Here is a 21,282-nt window from a genome sequence, read left to right on the forward strand (position 1 = left end):
ATTGCACATTATTAGCGAAGGCGGCTGGCCAGTTACCAATGACTATAATGAACGAAAAGGTTTGTAGGCCAGTGTAACGTAGCGATTCTTTTTTGCTCGCGAATCTGTTCTTTTCAAATCATCCACCGCTCACGAACGGCCAATCCTGGCCATAGCGTAATCGGAGCGCCACTCAGACCACTGACGGAGCACGAAAAATTTAAAAAAAATTAATTACAATAAAATCTCTAGATTATCCGGAACCGGCATCGTCTAGATTCCTTTTCTCTCGTTTCCCTTCTTCATTGTTGTTGTTGCTGTTGTTGTTGGAGGAGGAGGAGGATTTACCGCGAATGAAACGCAGTGAAATTAACGAAAGGGCATCAAATGACATCTTGCTCGCCTTGACATGCTCCACCGAGTGATAGCGCGTCCTCAGAAAGATATCAGGGCCGAAGCCGGCCTTTCTGATTGTCTGCTCTCTCAGCGCCGGTATATGTGTGTTTGCAGAAGCAAGCGACCTCCCCCCCTCCCACGTACCACACCCACTTCGACCAGCTGACACGACGTCTAGAGGCCTTCCGCGATGCTTATGGCGCACGATAGAGGCGCTGAACAATAGTGAGAAACGACCCGGATGACCCGACCGATAGCGCCACTGCGATAAACTGGCTGCATAGCGTGCGTGCGTAAACTCGACACAGCCCAGAGTGCCGACGACTATCGGTGTGACTACAAGGTACGTACTGGCCCGTGTTTGTCACGCGATATACGTAAAGAAGTGCACGTGGACTTCGTCGAAAAAGCTTGATACTTTCAGACATGTCCTTCAAATTAAGAAGTTTACCCATTTGCTCAAGAGGGGGGTAATCAGGCAGAGAGACAGACCAGACTCCTCGGCTCGTATTCAGGAAAAAAAAAAAAAACTATTGTGCTAGAACTGTAAGGGCTGGTGAAGGTGTATGATCACTTGCAAACAGTACTCACGAACGAGAAACTTTGTGAATTCGGGTACACCTAGCTTACCACTATGCATTGAGGCAAAAAAGAAGCGCAGGGCAAGGTATATAAGAAGTGTCGATTAAAACTTACTTGACCACGTGAGTCTATATTCAAATTCGCATCAATATAGTCGAGTCAGTTCACAGTGGTGCATAGAGGCCTCTGTTGCTCAAAACACCGATAAAGCACCAATGACTGTGGGGCAGAGTCTACCGAAAACACGCCGCGGTTGCTTAGTGGCTATAGCGTTGGGCTGCTAAGCATGGGTTCACGGGATCGAATCCCGGCCACGGCGGCCGTATTTCGATGCGAGCGAAACGCTAAGACACCCGTGTACTTAGATTGAGGTGCACATTAAGGAACCCCAGGCGGTTCACATTTCCGGAGTCCCCCACTACAGCGTGCCTCAAAATCTGATCGTAGTTATGGCACGTAGTACCCCATAATTTAATATTTAAGTCTGCCGAAAGACCCAGCTGCATCGAATGTTTGTTGTCCGTTCGTGTTAAACAAGCGACGACTGTTTACATGTTCTCACGTATTCTGCATATTACTTACAACAATGTGGTCCATGCCCTTGGGCAGCATCTTGCTCAAAAACACTTTTTCCTAAAAGTTACGTGCTACGCTGTACTGACACGGGTACTTACTTATCCTTTATCCTGGGACTGTATTTCACCTGCTGGCTTAAATTATCGTTCAGTGCAGGCCGCGCCTGCAGGTATCGGAAGTTTCTTGAATCTTATCGATGGTTCTATTCGCTGTCTGTTCTCACCGAAGCTTATGTGATCTCACTGTATGCACGACGAGAATTCTGTGGTACCTTCTGGAAGACACGCAGGCACCAGCGATTACTCCCGAACCTTCGAGGACTCATGTATAAAAGCTGAGGCCCTTGACCCGCAGATGAAATTTTCGACAATCGCCAACTGTTTTCGCCGCTATCGTTGTGTTTTGAGTGCATTCTGTTTTTCTGGGCATAGAGGCGCCCAATAAAGAGTTAGTTCCGTCATTAACAGTCTTGCTACTGTGTTCTTGACCGTCACTACCACGTGACATCTAGTGGAGGTAATTTGCGTTCATGTACCGGACCTACCCTGCCACCTTCGTTATCATCCAACAGCGCTCACGGGAGATCATTCTCGCCATGTACTTCCTGAATCAACACGGCACAATCATTGGCTTGAAGTTGAAGTCAAGAACGATATCCGAAGACCAAGCGATACCACCGGAGAGTTCTCCGAGTCAACATGCATTGAGTGTGCTCGAAGATAAAGTCAGCTATCCCGCCTCGCTCCAGTATCATTATTTCCGTCGGCACCGAAACAAGCGCAGACGTAGAAGGCCTGTTCGAGGGCGGCCAACATCTGCTGCTCGACCGTGAAATTTACGTCGCAAGAGGAATCGCTCCACTGCACGGAAGAAAAGTGAAAGTAATGCTGACAAACAATAGTCAAGAATTTAAACACCTGAGCAAGAGCACGAAGATTGCCTGCACGGAATAAGTTACAGCCGTCAGTGATAAGTTGGTTTTCTCGAATTCAGTCGAACCTGCCACGACGCTCCGTGTTACTGAACCATCCTTCGATATTAATCCGATGTTTCCCAGGCATAAGCAAGCATGGCTGAAAGGTCTCTTCAAGCAATGCAAGGACTAATTCTCGTCATCATCTAGGATTCGACAAATGCCAGTTGCTAAACATCGCATAATAACCGAAGAATGTGCTCGACCACTCCTCCAGAGCCCTTACAAAGCTTCTACGCGGGAATGTGAAAGCATAAGGCAACACGTCGACGAAATGCTGTGCCACATCATCCAGCCGTCAAAAAGCCGGCGGGCGTCTCGAATATTGTCGCCTCAACACTAAGACGAAGAAGGACGTATACCCCCTCCCATGGACAGACGACGCACTGGACCGGCTGTGCAACGCAAAGTACTTTTCGTCGATGGACCTCAAGACGGGCTCATGGAAAATTGAAGTCGACGAGAGGGATTGAGAGAAGACCGTCTTTATCACACCTGATGGCCTCTACGAATGCGAGGTCATGCCATTCTGTCTTGGATCGGCACCCGCAACTTTCAAGTTTGCAATGAACACGGTATGGGGGCTGGCTTGAAATGGCAGACTTGTTTAGTCTACCTTGATGACGTCGTCTTTGCCTCAAACTTAGACGATCACGTTACGCGCCTTGTGACAGCACTAGATGCCATCAAGTCATCTGTGCTGACCCTGAAGCCGTAGAAATGCCGCTTCGCTTACGGAGAACTTCTGTTCTTAGGTCAGGTCATCAGCAAGTCAGGAGTTATTCCTGATCCGCAGAAAACAGCTGCCATTGCAAAGTTTCCGCAGCCCGTGGCCAAGAATACAGTGGGCAGGTTTTTTAGTATGTGTGTCTAATATAGGCGCTTTGTCAAGAACTCTCCTATCGCCGCATATATGACTCTTCTATCGAAATCCGACGTCGAACTGAAGTTGGAGGCACTGCAAGTCGAGGCATCTGAGAAAAATAAATTACGCCTGCAGTCACCACCAGTACTCGCGCATTATGACGAAGACGCCGATGCCGAAATCCACACCTACGAAAGCAGCGTAGGCATCGGTGATTCCCTAGTCCAAAAGAAACACGGGCTTGAAAGGGTCATATCTTACGCTAGCGGGTCGCTGTCGAAAGCGAAATCTAATTATTCAGCGACGGAAAAAGAATGCCTTGCCATAATTAGGGCTACCACGAAATTTTGCCTTTAACTATATGGAAGGCCATTCAATGCCGTAAGCGGTCATCACGCACTGTATTGGCCAGCCAACTTAAAGGACCCTTCAGGACGCCTAGCAAGGTGAAGCCTCAGACTACAAGAATTTGACGTCACTGTGATATACAAGTCCGGACTAAGACAATCTGATGTCGATTGCCTCTCCCGCGCTCCTATTGACCCGCCGCCGCAAGACAACCAGGACGGCGTCTCTTTCCTAGGGACAATAAGTGCCAACGACTACGCCGAAAACCAACGAGCAGACCCAGAGTTAAGAAGCCTTGTCGAGTTCGTGGAAGGGACGACCCACTTTGTTCCAAGGGTATTTAAGTGCGTATTATCTTCGTATCCACTGCAAAAAGACGTCCTCGTAAAGAAATTCTTCTCGCCAGTCCGCGCCAGCTACGTTCTGGTTGTGCCTTGAGCACTGCAGCCTGTCGTAAAGTCGGGGGGTCGTGCGGCCAGGAAGGTACCATGGATGGTGTCCTGCCAGGTGCCGGGATAAAGAAGGGTTGCGAGCAATGTTTAAGAGAAGAGGAAAAGAAAGGTTTATATTCAAATTACATGATTCAGTTTTACAAACATGGTCCCAACTATCAGAGCACACTACATGCTAGAGTCTTTGTATGTCCGAGCGTCCTCCCTCACAGCCGTCCGGATCCGCTTTTTATGCCGTTTATTTCCCTCTTTCCCTCGTTGAGGGAATTCAATGGTCAATCACAAACGCCGAATCGTTCACCACCTCCCGTGGCAACGTCCCAACGTCCCATGTGTCTCCAACGTTGCACAATACGAGGCAACCAAGTGGCAAACTGTGAACCTGCCGTCGACGTTTTCCCCGGGAGTTCTCGACAATGACCCTGTCATCGATCAGTGGCCTCTTCGTGATGGCCAGTAGGGGCGACGTTGTTGTCTTGAAACGAGCTGTCATTTCTGGGCGCTCGAACAGCCGAAGATCTGGAACATGACTGCCTGTCCGTAAGGCTCAAATGACGCTGATTGAGCTGCCTTCAGTGAATGATGAGGCGGGACCAGCACCCGTGATAGCCGCATGTCTGCCGGTGAAGCATCCTTTGTTCTGAAGTATCATCAGGCACAGCAGGCCAGAGGTACTACTCCTCACCCTTCATGATGACCCAATGGCAGGGAATCTCGTTTTTTTTTTTTTTCGTATGCTCGCGGGGATTCATGAGAAGTATTACTGGCCACGCTTGAACTCCGACATCACCCATTACGCCAAGAGGTTCTGAGACTGCCAGCGACGCAAAACACCACCGAAAAGGCCAGTGAGATTCCTACAGCCGATCAAGCCTCCTTGCTGACCGTTTCAGCAGATCGGCATAGACTTGGTGGGGCGGTTTCCGACGTCAACATCCGGAAGCAAATGAATCGTCGTGGCCACCGACTACCTTACCCGCGACGCCGAAACGAAAGCCCCCTGCCGAAAGGTAGTGCTGCGGAAGTAGCGAAATCCTTCGTCGAGAACGTGCTGCGACACGGTGCGCCAGAAGTCGCAATTAACGACAGAGGAACGGCTTTCACAGCTGAGCTTACTCAAGCCATGCTGCAATATAGCCAGACAAGACATCGGAGGACAACCTCCTACCACTTACTGACGAATGGTCTGACGGAACGCTTGAACAAGACGTTCGCCAACATGTTAGGGATGTACAGTCAACCACAAATGTTTACGGACGGCGGGATCTCAGAAAACGTTCAATTTCCGAGCAGCCTGTAACCCTGTAGTGAGTAAAACTGAACATCACAATGTTTTTGCCCATATACTGGTAAAGGCTGTAAGTACGAATACTATGCTGCGTTGTTAGGCTGTACAGACATTCAGCTTGTTCTCAGATTTCGTGTTCCGTAAAATTTTGTCGTTGACTCTACGTCACCGTGGAGCACGAGACGTGAGATGTCGTCCATCCGTACGTAACCTTCGCTTACAACACATCAGTACAACAACGCAGATCCCGCCATTCAAGCTGGTTTAGGCAAGGCACCCGACGACGACGTCATGCTGCCCCACGTCACCGACGAAGAGCATCCCGACGTCACCGCCAATCTGCAGCGCGCCGAAGAAGCACGACAACGCGCCCGTCTGCGCCTCAAGAATCAGCAAAAGACGGACAGCCTACACTGCAATCTTCGACTACGCTAAGTGTAATACCAGCCCGGCGGCCTTGGGTTTGTAACCCGATGCACCAACGAATACTTAGTGAGAAACTTTTGCGACAGTATTTCGGACCCTACAAGATCATCCGACGTATTGGCACAGTGGACTGAGTTTGTGTCAGACGGCATTTTGCAAACAAAGCGGCGCCGCTCGCGACCTTACGTAGCTCATGTTGTGCGCCTTAAGCCTTTCTATACCAACGATGACGAACCCTGGGACATAGTTTCTGTCATCTTTTTTTGCTACGTGTGCTTTCGCTCCCGTGTTCGAAGCATCGCGACGGTGCTTATTTGGGCAGGGGGGAGGGGGCGTTAACACGTGTACTTATTTATTCTTTTTCCTGGGACTGTGCTTCCGCTTCTAAATTAATGTTATCGCTCAGCGCAAGACGCGCCTGCATGATTTGTAACTTACTCTATTGTTATCGTTGATTCCGTATCTGCAGTGTATATTCTCGCCGAACTTTGTTAATCAGATTGTATGCGCGATTCCAATTGTGTAGTGCTTCAAGGCACGCGGGCGCCAGCGATTACGCTGGAACGTTCGACGAGTCATTTACAAATGCCGAGGTGCCTGACCCGCAGATCAGATACCGCCGATGGCAGACTGTGCTCGCCGCTACATCACTGTGCTTTGAGTGTAGCCTGTTTTCCTATGCAAAGGCTCGCCCAATAAACGTTAGTTTCGCGATACAGTTTTTGCTACTGCGTTCTTCAGTCATTACAACGTGACAATATCTTGGGTTTCGTGTAAATCCTTCTAGCGCTAAATCATCCTAACGTGGGACGTGAACGCTGTCGTGCGGGAGTCCAACTTCATCCCATGCGCGTCTATTCGTATCAAATAGCAGCGTATCTGTTACTTGTGATGTTTAATATTACATAAATATTTACAAAATTCGATTTGTTATATCTAGAGACCGGATGTACAGGTAATAAAATGTGCTGTTTTAGGCAAAAAACTGCCATTTAGAGACCTATGGTATAAATTAACAAGAACTTCCGTTGTGAATATTCAAGGATAAATTATTATTCTTAATAAACACAGCCCCCTAAACCCCAATTTGGTGAAATTCGCTTTATTTTCTAGATAACAGGGAATTAGCCAAGTTGCGTCGGCCACAACGTTTAGCTGAAATTTAGTGCCATTAGACACCACGAGAGAAGTTGTGAGAGCAGTGACAGTCAAGCACCAACTCATTATTTTCTGGTTTGTTGCGACCCCTTTTTTTCCCTGAGTATTCGTTTGTACGCAGTAAAGGAACGCCCAACATCCACCGAAGTTAGGGGCACATATTTGCACTTCGGCACAATCGATGACGCGAAGCCCTCTGGAATTCCAGAATGTTCACTAGTCAGAAGCTTTGACAGTTCTTTCAGTACCTGAAGACCCAGAATTCTTGTCCGAGACTGATTTTGCTCAGCTCTAGCAGCAACGAATCCATTCGGGATGGTGGCGGACGTTTCCTGAACGTCCCAAATGAGCCCCACGTTCCGGGATCGAAGTTGCGCCCGAGCATTCAAGTTTCCCGATCATGTCGTCTAAAAACGTGAACTGAGCGCGCGAGTAGGATAAGTGACTCTCAAGTGACTCTCAAGCGACTCTCAAGTGTATCGTCGCCTGTAGCGCAGTTTGAGCTCTTCTCGCAGTGATGCTCTCGCCAGCTGGAAAAGCTGTTAATAACACCCTCTACACGGGCGTTTGTGGTGGTAATCGGCTGCCTTCGACCGATTTTCCCAGCTGCTTGTCACATTATAAATAAAATGAGGCTGGGACAAAACACGAAAAAAGAAAGGCATTTTTAGGCTCCGAAGCTCCAATGTAGGCACCACAACATCGAAATAGGCATCTACATGCACAATCAAAGTGCCACTAAAATGTTTCTAGACCCATAGTTCGTGTTTATGTGTTAAATAGTCACAATAAGGCAGCAAGCAAAATTTTTAGACATTTTGCCTAAAGCTCCGGTCTTTAGTTATAACTGTGACTCGTCCTTTTTTTGTTTTTTGTTTTTCTTTGGACAGAAGGCCTCCGTTGGAATTTTCGTTTCCGTCTGAGTGCCGGGGCTCAACTATGCACTGTTGAATAATTTACACCATTAAACATCATAAAGATGTAAATTGGTCCATAGCTCACGCACACTAACACCCAGAAAGAGGTTTAAAAATAAATTATGGGGTCTTACGTGCCAAAACCATGATCTGGTTATTAGGCACGCCGTAGGGGGGGGGGGGGGGGGGACAACGGAAATTTGGACCGATTCTTTAACGTGCGCCTAAATCTAAGTACACGGGTGTTTTCCCAGAAAGAGTTTAAGAGTGTGAGTTATAGACTGATTTACACCATTACGCATACTTGAGACCGTAAATTAACTTGCAGTGGGGGGGTCGGACTACTTCTCGCTCATGACAAAAATAGAGCGAACGAAACTATAGAGCAGTTGGAGAATTCTCTATACTACGTACATACAACGTGCACATCTGCGCTTTTATTAGAATATTCGCGTTGTCGGTTGAGAGCGTTCGGGCAGTGCTACGAAGGTCGTGAAGAACAGCTTTAAAACAGTATTGCGAGAATAGCCGAGTACGGTAGTGATAATCTGATTTCATTAACACCACTATAGCAGGGAGTTCTTTCTTTTTTTTTTCTTTTTTGGCTAGCACGAACGCTGAAACGACCACTCGAATATGCTAAGAGTCAGCATATAGCCTGCTTCAGATTCTTTATCTTTGACGAAAACATACGCGTGTGTATATGTGCGTATATTCTAATTTGTGCCAGCAACAAAGGCATTGGACTCACTTGCACATCGCATTAATTCTTGTTCTTTTGATAGCGCCCTTATTGTTCATCCACTTCGAGCAGCCGGTGCACCTTCTCTCTCCCTCTCCATATCTTTCTCTCGCACACACACACTGAATATATGTCCTATCTAACTAAAATATACGTAAATAACGAAGCAAGTACGCATAACGCATACTCAGAAATGCCGGTGTCGGTCACGCCAGCCGAGATACACGTACGCTGAGTGCGCTGCATACCGGGAGGATTCCGTGCGAACGGTGGTGCGTTTCGCAGGATGCCGGCGGCCGAGGAAGTGCTGGTGACTGGCGGCGCGGGCTACCTGGGTTCTTGCCTGGTGCCGCTCCTGCTGGAGCGCGGCTGGCGCGTGGCCGTGTACGACACGTTCGCCCGCGGCCTGGGCCCGCTTCTGCCGGTGGCCCACCGCGTTCGCCTCGTGCGCGGCGACGTCCGGGACGGCGCGGCGCTGGCGTCCGCGCTCAAGGGCGTCGACGCCGTGGTCCACCTGGCGGCCGTGGTCGGCTACCCGGCGTGCAGCCGCGACCCCGAGCTCGCCGAGTCCGTCAACGTTGGCGGCACGCGCACACTGCTCGAACAGCTCTCGCCCTCGCAGCGGGTGGTGTTCGCCTCGACCGGCTCGTGCTACGGCGCCGTCACGGACGGCCTCTGCACCGAGGAGACGCCGCTGTCGCCCCTCTCGGTGTACGGCAGCACCAAGGAGCGCTCCGAAGACCTGGTCGTCAAGCACGGAGGCGTGGCGCTGAGGCTCGCCACCGTGTTCGGCGTGGCGCCTCGGATGCGCGTCGACCTGCTCGTCAACGACCTGTCGCTGCGGGCGCTCCGCGACGGTGAGCTGGAGGTGTACGAGCCGGACTTCTGGCGCACCCTGCTGCACGTGCGCGACGCGGCGCGGGCCTTCGTGCTGGCGCTCGACCGCTACGACGAGGTGCGCGGTCGCGCCTTCAACGTGGGCGACGACACGCTCAACGTGACCAAGGCCAAGCTGGCGCGGCTCATCTGCGAGCGGGCCGGCGGGGTGCGGCTGCTGCTTGGCGCGCCGGGTCGAGACCAGGACAGGCGCGACTACCGCGTGTCGCACGCGCGCATCCGAAAGGAGCTGGGCTTCCGAGCGAGCGTCTCCCTCGAGCAAGGGGTCGACGAGCTGCTCAAAGTGCTGCCCCTCATGGCGCCCCACGAGCTGTGCTCGAACTAGCCCCCCCACCACCACCCCGACAGTTCTCTCTTATCGCTGCTATGGACCGAGCTGGTATATATAAAGGCTCTATCATCGACAGTGTGCTTCTATTTGCACACGATGTCAGATTCAGTGCGCACATTTCCTTGGAGGCGTGACGTCATGAACGTACAGGCTGGAAAGCCAAAAATGTTTAGGCGGGACCACGGCGACGCTCCTATTTTGCAAAGCGTGACTTGCTATGGAAAAGAAAAAAAAGCGCCATCCTATATGGTAGTGACATCACAATAAGAACGCGCAAGCCTCTTTATATGGGAAGCCTGTGTTGGTTTATGGTATTTGGTCCGTGTAGTTCAAAGGAAGTGTCTGCGTGCGTTATACCGGCGACTCGACACAGAATTATGGTAGTGTGCATAAAGGCGCTGCTAACGCATTTCACCCACTAGCCCATGAATGCGCTGTTTGCTTGCGTGCTATATGTAAGGCCGCAGGTGACAAAACCGTGAAATCTATATTGCGACCACATTGGGTGCGTCCAAATATGCTATTAGATGCATTGTACGCATTGAAAATAAAACTGTACTGGTTGCAACGTCTGTGTGATTAATGTGGAACTGTGCCATGGCTATGCAGCAGTGGCTGTGGTACCCACTCTCTTCTTTTTGAAGAACGCAGGTTTTATTTGCAGGAAAGGCAGAGATGTCGGCTCTTAGGAACAAGCTTCGAGAGTACAAATAGGATTAGCGGTATCAAACATGTAATCGAATCAGCGAGTGAATGTTATCGCTGTTCAGACTGACGAGCTCGTCGGTGGAAATGAAACTTAATTTAAGCAAACTCGGCCGAAATGAACCACGTAAGTGCATTGGAAGCAATTCGTTGGCGATTCTCAAATCGGCATTAAACGCTGCGCTATTGTTCGATGCGAAGCGGCCTAACCTCTAAGTATGCACCTACTTGCCCGTACTAAAATGGTATCGACAAGTTCATCGACTATGGCATCCAGTGAACAGAATAGGTGTGATAAGGAAAAAACAAAATGTCATTAAGGCGAAACGCCTCTAGACATATATTTGCCTTAAATCTATAGTATTGTAGAATGGTATGGTATCGCTACATATATATGTATAGTATGTTATTCGAAACTGGCATGAGGCTACACAGGAAACGCATTGGCGTTTTCTCAATAAGAAAGCTTCGCAGTTGAAAAATTTGTCCTAGTCCTCGGGATTTGACCCGCGTATAGCGCATATCCAGTTAAGTCTCTCCACGATCTGAACTAACTAGGTGGCCAGAACGAATTTTCCATATTGAGTTTAGTATTGATGCTAGTCGGGATGCTTGCGGGCAGCGGTAATAATGGTGCATCATCGTTATCTTCACTGGAAGTGGTTACTCCGGCTAAGTTTACTCGCCTACGTAACATTTAACAAGTGGCTTGGTGAAATGCTTGAGTCTAAACGCTGAATTCTTGCGTCATGGACAGGCGAGTCGTCGCTCAGGTATATGATAAAACAATTTGCTTGTTATAGAGCAACTTTTTTTCTACTTGCACAGTCGGAAATCTATTGATTAAATTGACTGAGACGCGCATCTTCCATCATTAAACACGTTGTAGGAGCTGTGATTTGATCCTGCCAATGAAAAATGCTATCGAACATCAGATATCGACCTCACGGGCATGTGTTTTCACCGGCGGAGCCCATCAAAAGCCGTCCAAATCGAGAGCCGGAACCTACAATATACGAGTGACAACTAATCTCGAACATACCGACCATAACATGCGCAAGTTATCAATTTCAACCATACTGATATTACGCGTGAGAGCAACCCGTGGCATTGAACTCGGTCGCGTATTCTACGCGATGGTTCGTTCATTCATCGCACCATGCAAAAGAAGGTTGGGACATATGCTATAGGAGAAACATTCTCAACAGCAGGGTAACAGCAGTGGTAACAGCAACAAGTTAGACGTATGTATACCCTATCAGCCATGTATAGCAAAATAAGCAGGTGTGTGAAAAAGAGCTCTGCTCCTCAGAAAGGCAAGCGGTTTGTAAAGGGCATACCTGCACAGACGAAACTTCCGTTAGAGCCACGTGGCTAATAAGCAATACGGGACCAATCAATGCCGTTAGCTTCACCAAAAGCTGAGCAAGCGTATTTCCTGCGGCGACGAAGACGTGTCTGCCCCGATCTAACTCGTGACACACGACACTTGTCCTCTGTACCCTATCATGAAGTTACTGGCTTAACGATCACTGATAGGCATACGGTTTCCATCAGTGTGTCTACTCGATTGTCTTTGTCACTTACATATTCGCCGCACGTGGCGGTATATATTGCAGGCACTTAACCACGCCGCACCTATATACTTACAAACGCAAGATGATCGCCCGCATTTGTTGCCATAGACTTGTAGCTCATTTTATCTCAATCATCTTTAACATACAACTATTCTTGCGGAAAGACATCGGATTATTACGCAGTTACGTGTCATTACAGGCAACGGCGCTTTGCGGTAATTCACGCACAACGCGTTTCACCTCCAGCGTGATTTGGTCGGCCGGGAACAGGAACACGGACACGCGTATACGCTTGCTTCGGATGACAATCATAAAAGAAAGCCCCGAAATCCGACTCTTGCACGGCGCGCGAACATTTCCCCGAAACCGACGCCCATCCGAACAGCGCTACTAGATCGATAACCGCCGTAGAACATCGGCTGCGGCTGCATAAATAACGGACCAAGTGTACTTCGACGTGATAGGTGTGGCACCGAGTGACATCCATCTTCCATAACGTGCTTGTTGCGCTTCGCTTGTTATTCCAAGCTTCTGGTGCTATCGTGATTGCCCATTTGCGGAAACCTTATCCACTTATCTCAGTCGCCCCTTCGCTGCGCCTGCGTGGACGATCGATCGCGTGCCATTGGACCCCATTGCGCGAATTACGAAGGCGGGAAAACCGTCGGTGTGATTCGTTGCCCGCGATTAGTATTATGAAGCGATGGGAACACAACGCGAGAGCCAGAGGCGCAAATCACGGGAGCACATTTTTCATGAACGGGACACCACACTCAAGTCGAAGAAAAAGACAAAAAAGAAGTGAGGGAGCTGCATCGCACCCCGCACCAAAGGCATACACACGTATCTCGTGCGCCTTATTTTCCTTTTCCGTTCAATATGAGAATGTGATTCTGAAACGTTAACCGCTTGAGTAAGTCCGCGTCTCGCGTAAACGTGCTTGTGAACTTAGTCTATACGTGAATCCTTCATGCGAAAGAATGTGAGCATGCGATCCTGAGAGCTTGCACACGCGTGTTTATTTGAACCAAGTATTCAATGGCCCCCGAACGAATTGTTTTCCTTGGGCGAACGCAATTAAATTAAATATTTGTTTTTGAAAGAGTGCTAAAAATCTCAATAGGTGTTGTTAATCTACATACAAGATGGCGTACCTTTGTTGTTTGCACGATATTGTGCTTCTTATATTGTCTCGAACCTCTAGTATTTTCACACCACGATGCGCTGCAACCCGCAATCCCCAGCCAAAGATTTGGCAGGTATCTTACGTTGATAGTAAAATATGTTAATGATAACAATGATGATAATGATGATAAGATTATTTTTGTATATGACCTCGATGTGCGCAGTAAACAATCACCATTGGCTTTTTACTTGGCGGTGAAAGGCGCAATAAAAATTCATTAACGGTTACGATACTTTCAATGCGAAATTTGAGCGCAGCTCTATACGTGTTTTCATTCCGCGATATATTTGCTGGCACGGAGAATCTGCCTCGTGCGGCACGTTGCAAACGGAGCGAAGTGTGGTGCGACTGCGTCGCTAATCGGGAGATCGCGACAGGCAGCGCGTGGGTAACGCATGGGCGCGATTCACAGCAGCCGCCGCAGACAGACCTCCGCTCATGCAGAGCTTTGGTGAACAGACAACACGCGCTACTCTGGCGCCATCTCGTAGCCATCGTCGCCGCTTTGCGCGTCTTGCGCGGCACTACGCTTTTCTTCTCACGCTTTCGCCATAACCTCTTCCTCCGCTTTCCTCCTCGCGTTCTCTTCGCTATCACCGTCTTTCATCTCCCGCTGTGCTCCGCGTTCGCTCTCACCCTTCATTTTGCTCTTTCGCTCGGTTACGAGGTACGACGCCGAAGGTCGCCACAGCAACGGGTGCCTGTGAGCGCCAAGCTAACTCCGCTAGAAGCTCTGACGTCATGGGGCGCCGATGTGTGAATTTCAAAAAAAGATTTCGACAACTGCCTTTAGTCTTTACTTCCCTCCTTGTTTGCCGATACTCCTCTCACGATAAGCACTGCAGTTTAATAACTCCTTGGTGCGCATAACCCATTAACAGAGGTCAATAGTTCTCTTTGGTTTGCCTTTGGATCTGTTGCACCTTGTAGCAAACACGGCGAGATTTTATCTACAGCGAAACAGATAGCGGAATCCGTCTCCCGACAGCGATGGTTGACTGAGTTATCGAGCAGCACGACTAAACAAACGAGCAACAGCTTTGAATTCGAGTTCGACAAACCCCGCCCCAAACGCAAATCGTCGAACGCCAGCGAGCGCTAAGCATCGGCCAAGTAGAACTTCGAGGTGATGACGCGGCAGTTATCGACGAGGCAGAGTAGGGGATCGCTTCGACCGCGGGATGGCATCTAAGCCATTTCAACCGAGGAAGTAAATGCGTCGCGTCAGATGAATAGAAAGAAAAACGAGATTAGAAAAATAACAGGCGAGGAGGCATTATGAAAGATTGAAGATTGTCCAAGTAGCACGCGGCTTCATCCGTAACTATGTCTATATCGGCATTGTCATCTAATGCACGTCCCACGCATGCGTACCCATTACACGACAATCGCTGCCGAGTCTCCTCGCGGAGGTAACCATGTTTGAGAGACGCTGCGACAAGCGTTCCGAATGCGCTTTAAGCGCAGGCTTCATCTCTGATCGCGCGTGACGGTAAGATGGGGCCCATCATGCTGCAAAACAATATCAGAACGATTCGCGAGCTTCGCCCCTGCGAGTGCTGGAAACAAGACCGACGCATGCGGTCGCATTCTCTATCGACTGACAACTTTCCGAGATGCTTCCACATACGTATGGCGTGACGTCGTCTGGCACAACTTGTCCCAATAGCGACAGATATTGTGTCCATGCGCTGGAGAAATAAATTGAATCCGTCCGTACAGTGATGCCACGGCCAGCGTTATAGCATGTAACGCAACAGGTAGCAGACGGCAGGCAGCCCTTGAAGCTCTAGAAAGAGTGTTAGAGAGAGAGATAAAAGCAGAGTGAGGCGGGAAGGCAGGGAGGTGCAAGTTTGCTACCCTACACCAGGAGAAGGGAAAGAGGGATTAAAAAGTATAGGAAGGTAGGAAGATGAATAGGGAAACAGAAATCGGCGCACAAAGTTCTGGACAATCGTATTCACAAGATGTTCTTAAACTAAAACTAGAAAGAGCAAGTTCCAGGCGACCCTGACGCTGGACATATAATTAACAAAGGCTCTGGGCAAAAAAAAAGGAAAAAAAAGCACTTGCGAACAATGTAAGATTAGTGAATTCGGCCCCTGATCTTTAACCACGGTCGCGACATTCTGATGGAGATAGAACGTGAAGACATCCCATGTACATCTGCATTGCGACAAAATGTAAATAAAAACTCAATATCGACGCCTTAGGAGATATTGCTGCTAATCATAAGCATTGCACTTATTGCACAGTTAAAGAACAAACAAGAAGACAAAAGCAAAAATCAAATCGTTGCCCACGTATTTCTTACCGTATATATTCCACGGGCAGAATTTTGCTGTAACGCTGTACCTCGGCACGCACACGCAGATATTATCACAATTTTACAGTACAAGTCGTTGAAGATGCTTACCTCTTATACTGCGCAGTCTGGATTGAGCAATAACGCAGCAGAACGACTAAGCTGTGCGTGTCTCCACAGCGTAAACTGAAATGCGAGCCGGAAAGCAGTAGTCGATCGAGGACGCGTTTTGCACCGCATCGCACGCTTGGCCTTTCGAAGTAGCCCTGCACGCCTACGGAGGCATTCGTCTTTCTGAAACGCTATTGGAAAGAAGCAAAATCATACGGGCCCGCAACCTGTCTCCCAAAGCTTTAGTCCGGCAGCGCGCAAACTTAGTTCAGCGCAGCTGCCTATGCACACTGCTTGCAGATTCCTTCTTTCCCCCTCCGATCAGTCAAAGCCATCGGCAACAGCGAACTTCACGTTTCCAAGAAAGCGGTGGCAACGCGCGCGTTTTCGTAGTTAGCCTTCGCCGATGCACCTGCGCACGATCAATTACTTGATCAGTGTCCAGACAGAGAAATCTACAAAACATACAAAAGGCAGTGCACGTACAAGCTCCGATTCCCACGCCCATTATTTACGAATCTTGCCAGTGACTTGCCAAACTTCCACAGGATATCTAAAAGTGAGCTTTTTGAAGTCAATTGGAAATCAAAGTAATGTCACAAAAATTTCTGGCCCGTGCCCAAGCCGCATGCGTCCTGCCCGCGTCTTCTGCTTGTATAAGGGCAAAACGTACGCGCAGCTCACAGCAGTTCATCATCGTCGTATGCGCCACATGCCACCGCACTGCCTTTTTCCGTCCTCTATGTCATCCTCTCTTACACATGTCGCCCTCTCTTACTTTCTGTTCTGCCCTTCGCACGTCCTAAAACATTGGGTGCTTCGAATCTGAGCGCTCAGGACAAAAGGGACGCAACTACGAGTTTGTAGGCAAGCATTATTTTTCTCGCCAAAAACATGGCGATCAAATCGCAGTGCAAACTGTTCGTTTTCCTGTTTGTAGTGCTAGGTGGCTACGTTCACTGCTGCAGACCATTTCAAGTCGGTGAGCCCTGTATACTTCTTTTTCCGATCGATAGTTGCGAGTGCCTGTTGCCTGCAGATGTAATCGATCTGTTATCTATTTATTTGGTAAGACGGTTTAATGACCACAAAAGAATGACACGCGGGAACGTCTGTTGGTCGAGAGTCAAGCACTGGGAGCGCGAGCTCTGTCCTCGAGCGAGGCGTTTATGATGCGGCCGATGAACGCGCCAGTCTTGACCGATACGATGCATTTATGTATCGCTGCTGAAGCCTTCAGCATACTGTTGCTAATATGCTTACTTGCTAATATATTTACGGAACTGATGCGAAATCAGTGCAGGATGATGAAGTATTTTTAAACGATTGTGTACTAAATTATGTCTAATATATGTGGAAGTCCGTTTCAATAACGAGTTTATTTATTTATTTATTTATTTATTTATTTATTTATTTATTTATTTATTTATTTATTTATTTATTTATTTATTGAAAGAGCCTGGGACGTGCGACAAGCTGTAGTGGAAGGGTATGGGGAAATTTAATGGACGCGTTGTACCATTCTCATCTCGCCTTCACCCGTCGTTTCCGTTTTCTTTTTCCAGCACAGGGAAAGAAGTTATTGGAATTAAAAGGAATATTTAAAGAAGTACTTGATATGTGCGGCAAAACATTTCACGGCGCACTGAAGCTGCTTCCTCGACAAAACGTGCAGAGAGTAGGTGGTTTTGTTTGGCTGATTTGCACGAACCCACTAGCTCCTCGAAACACGCGAACGACGCGCTGTTTTATGGTAGTCGTTTAATATCTTCGAAAACCTACCGATACGAGCCGTAGCTCGCACCTACGTTCGTGTTTGCGGGAGCCAGGCATGGGTTGCTTCAATTATAATAATCAGCAGTCCGAAAGTTGAAAATGACGCACAAAATTGGAAAGACAGCGACGCACCCAATTCGTCGCGCCGAATCGTCGATGCTTGCGATTAAGAAAGTCATGCGAGTGAACAACGAATGATGATAAGAAATCTAGGAAGGAATCGTTACGAAATTTAGCCCCATAATAACAGCGGCTGCTTTGCTGGCGAAGGAGCAAACGGATTAAATAAGGGTGACAGGTAACGGTCGAGAAGAGGAGATTCGGTAGCGACCTGGCACACACAGGAAACCGCCCAAAAATTTCGCAGGAACTCACGTGGGCCAGCTGACTGCAGAAAAACACAGTGCCTTCAACGCCTTGTGAGCTTATCAAATACAAAGTTGATATTAAAATATGCGACTGTTATTTTCGGCATGTTACTGCCATGCCCCGTAAATGGTGCCTTTCGTATATGGAGACTTGTAGCAATTTTCCGTTCCCCTACTGTATGACCCCCTCTCCCCCTTTTATGTAATACCCGCTTTCTAGTGGGTCTTTGATGTAATAAATTAAATTAAATATCGTCATCTCACTCGGTGATAAGTCTCCTAAGTGTATTTGTTCAACAGTGGTAGTTATTGTACCTGTGCTTTAAACTGGGTGGTCATTATAGGCGCTTAATGATAATCGAAAATCCCTCACCACTCAACTTGACAACACCACTTTTTTATAGGTCGTGACGGCATCGTGCCGTGTCTACGGTGCGTGTTGGGCGTCGCTTGATGCCAAAACAACGAGTGAGGTAACAATTACGACTGCTAGATCGTGTTAGTGATCTCGGGTTGAAAATGTCTACTTTTAAGTTATGAAGTTGGCCTTTTCGATTATTCTTGTGTGCGTGTTTTTGCAGCTTTTTGACTGCTTTTCTGCTGCGCTCAAGGACCAGGTAACGAAGTGGTGATCTCACACGTAATTTTTTTACGCGTGCGCTTGACTACAGGCATATTACTCCAAAAACATACTGTTATCGGAGAGATTCCAGGGGGCGATTTGCTTGCCATAAGAAGATATAGGCACCTTCCAGTTTTTCTTTTCTTTTTTTACTTACAAGAAACTGTCAACAGATCTAAATTATGTGATTAAATGCTTCGATTGCCTAACGGCCGGTCATTCACTCAACACTGATGAACATAAGAGAGTGTGATTGTAAGTAAAAACTAACCGGCGTCAACATTGCTGAATGAAATACGCAAAAAAAAAGAAATCAAGCCCGTCATGTAGATCGCAGCTCTGAAATTCGAAATATAATACGAAAATGCCATGCTAGAAAATGGCTTAAATGTAAAATACCCGAGGCGGCACCACTTTCAAATTTTACGAGCACCTTCCTGTGGCGTCACACATTTGATGTCGAAAAACGACCCAAGCCAAAAAGAAACATTTATTATATGTGACGTCACACGGTGGTGTCATCAGTGTCTTGGTTCAACCGCGAGAGTCTACATTCGAAAGAGATTTTATTCCTCAAGAAAGCCACATTTTATTGGCTCAGTTCGTGCTTTTAATATGCCCCTAAATGGTTTCAGTGGAGAGCTACTTAACCGATGGAAAATGACATGTGACAGACGGTTTAGGGCTATAATATTTCATTTCCTTGCAACTCATTAAGCTCTGTATTAGTAATGCTTGGGAATCGGAGAGCATCGGTGACTGTACAAATGTCGTCAGCCTATCCGAACCGCATCCAACGTGCCCAATGTTTCCTCTTCTTCCCTCTGATCCCCTTGTCGCTGCTCGCTGCATGCAGAACAGTGTGTTCCACGCATCCGTGAACATTTCTGCCAAGCAGTCATACGCCATGGTCCAGTTTATGGTAAGTTGCATCGCTGCTTGGTTCGTGTCCTCTCCCAGCACTCCATAAGACATGTGCATTTGCACACGTCAGCGCAAAAAAGAAGAAAAGATATAAAGGATGGAAAACACGGTAAAAAAAAACACGGTCACTGATAGTGACAGGGTCGTCAGCTGAGTAAGGGTGCAGCACAGATTTAAAACTAAAATTTGCTTTTATAGTGGCATAAGGCCCCTGTGCACTGTGAGACATGCTGTAAGTAAAGGAGCTAAGGAAGCCTCTTAGAGAAGTATACCATTTATGGCATAGGAAGTCTTCATATGCAATGTGTGCAAAGGAGCTCCCTAATGCGTCGCTGTGTTTCCGTATAGTCTGTCTGAAGACAGCGCGAGTTATGTGTTATCTACATGAACATCGTTTTCATAATATCAATGCAGAAAGCCTATTCATTTACTTGGAATCACACCGAATTGTTCGGCAAGATTGTACCACTGTGTGGCGGGAATCTTCTGGTGGAGTCAGCGAAGAGATGCAACAACGTTCAATGTTCAAATAGTAGGAATTTGGAGCCGAGGATGCACGTTCCTACAGAGAGGGGCGGAGAGAGAGGGTGCTGCTAAACATAAGAGAGAGAGAGAGAGATAGAGAGAGAGAGAGAGAGAGAGAGAGAGAGAGAGAGAGAGAGAGAGAGAGAGAGAGAGAGAGAGAGAGAGAGAGAGAGAGAGAGGGTTCTTCGTGGAAAAGCAGAGGTGCTACACGTTGCTCTGCAGGGAATGGGATGGAGGGAAATAAATGCCCAAGAATAATGTGGGCAGAAGAATAGAAAAAGAATAATAAAATGAAAAGGGTGCAGGTGAAGGTTGATTACCAGCCTTCATCGCCTAGGACACTTGCTCTGCTGGTGATACTAAGGCCTTCGTGTGCTTTCATTTACGTGCAAAGGTTGGCGCTGTCTTTTTCTGCAACTCCGAAGATAGCGTGAGATCTCCGGTGCTCACTTTTTTTGTAGCTCTTGGTCGCGGTGCTCTTCGCTCTGTAAATCGCCACTGTTTCGCTAGACAGTAGAGTAAAAATAACAGTAAAACCTGCAATCATTCGACTCGAACTTATTCATTTCTTTTGCCTGTACTTTCTATTTCCTTCGTTAAATAACTGCCGCTTGCGTTAGAAAACGTCAATTATATTTTCCAGAGCGCTCATACGCGTGAGATTCAAGGAATACATATGTCTATAGAACTGGCTGGCCCGTGAGAATCAGTGCAGGGGCCCCTTCGAGCGCTAAAATCTCACCTGCCACGCAGTTTACGCTATCGTCTACTAACCTTATCTTTCATTCTTGCTTGATGCTCACACATGCAAATTTTCCGTTGTTCCTGCAGACATGCCTGCGCAATAGCGAGGCCGTCAAGCTGCCGTTGGAAGTTGTCGACTACCTGGCTGCCTTCGGCCGGCAATACATATACAGCTTCGTGTGGTTCCGGTGAACCTCGGATAAGGTCTCCTCGTGAAAGCAACGTTTTTCGACGTTTTAGTTCAATAAAGACTCAGAATATACCATTTTAAAGGAGCACTGTCCAAACCTCCGTACTTGCGTTCGCATTCACTGTTTTGTCCTCTCGTTCCTCTTTAAAGGGGCGCTAGGAGGATTATCACGTTAAGCCAGATTACTAAGTCGCACTTGTGCCACACCTCGACCCTTCCCATGCTCCTCTAGTGGACGTCGTGGTGACTCCTACTGTGGTGCTAGGCCGAACCATCGAGTTTAGTGCAAAATTTGCCAGAGGACACCAGTCACCGCGGT

General features: G+C 48.0%; 2 protein-coding genes across 2 annotated transcripts; both read left to right on the plus strand.

The window, feature by feature from the left end:
• The first annotated feature begins 611 nt into the window (after nt 1-611).
• LOC126521840 (GDP-D-glycero-alpha-D-manno-heptose dehydrogenase-like) lies at nt 612-10,498 on the plus strand. Its single transcript, XM_050170555.3, has 2 exons — nt 612-718; nt 8,988-10,498. The coding sequence occupies exon 2, from the start codon at nt 8,989-8,991 to the stop codon at nt 9,922-9,924; it is 936 nt and encodes a 311-aa protein (XP_050026512.2). The 5' UTR covers nt 612-718; nt 8,988; the 3' UTR covers nt 9,925-10,498.
• Nucleotides 10,499-10,585: 87 nt separating this feature from the next.
• On the plus strand, nt 10,586-21,031 carry LOC140218954 (uncharacterized). Its single transcript, XM_072288686.1, has 4 exons — nt 10,586-17,492; nt 18,363-18,431; nt 19,437-19,502; nt 20,861-21,031. The coding sequence occupies exons 1-4, from the start codon at nt 17,319-17,321 to the stop codon at nt 20,963-20,965; spliced, it is 414 nt and encodes a 137-aa protein (XP_072144787.1). The 5' UTR covers nt 10,586-17,318; the 3' UTR covers nt 20,966-21,031.
• The last annotated feature ends 251 nt before the right edge of the window (nt 21,032-21,282 follow it).

This window comes from Dermacentor andersoni, chromosome 6, assembly GCF_023375885.2.
Source record: "Dermacentor andersoni chromosome 6, qqDerAnde1_hic_scaffold, whole genome shotgun sequence".
Classification (NCBI taxonomy): Eukaryota; Metazoa; Arthropoda; class Arachnida; order Ixodida; family Ixodidae; genus Dermacentor; species Dermacentor andersoni.

Coding starts and splice junctions, on each gene's coding strand:
- LOC126521840 (XM_050170555.3), top strand. CDS start 8,989: ATGCCGGCGGCCGAGGAAGTGCTGGTGACTGGCGGCGCGGGCTACCTG.
- LOC140218954 (XM_072288686.1), top strand. CDS start 17,319: ATGGACGCGTTGTACCATTCTCATCTCGCCTTCACCCGTCGTTTCCGT. Junction 17,493..18,362: donor CTCGACAAAACGTGCAGAGA/GTAGGTGGTTTT, acceptor ACTTTTTTATAG/GTCGTGACGGCATCGTGCCG. Junction 18,432..19,436: donor ATGCCAAAACAACGAGTGAG/GTAACAATTACG, acceptor CGCTGCATGCAG/AACAGTGTGTTCCACGCATC.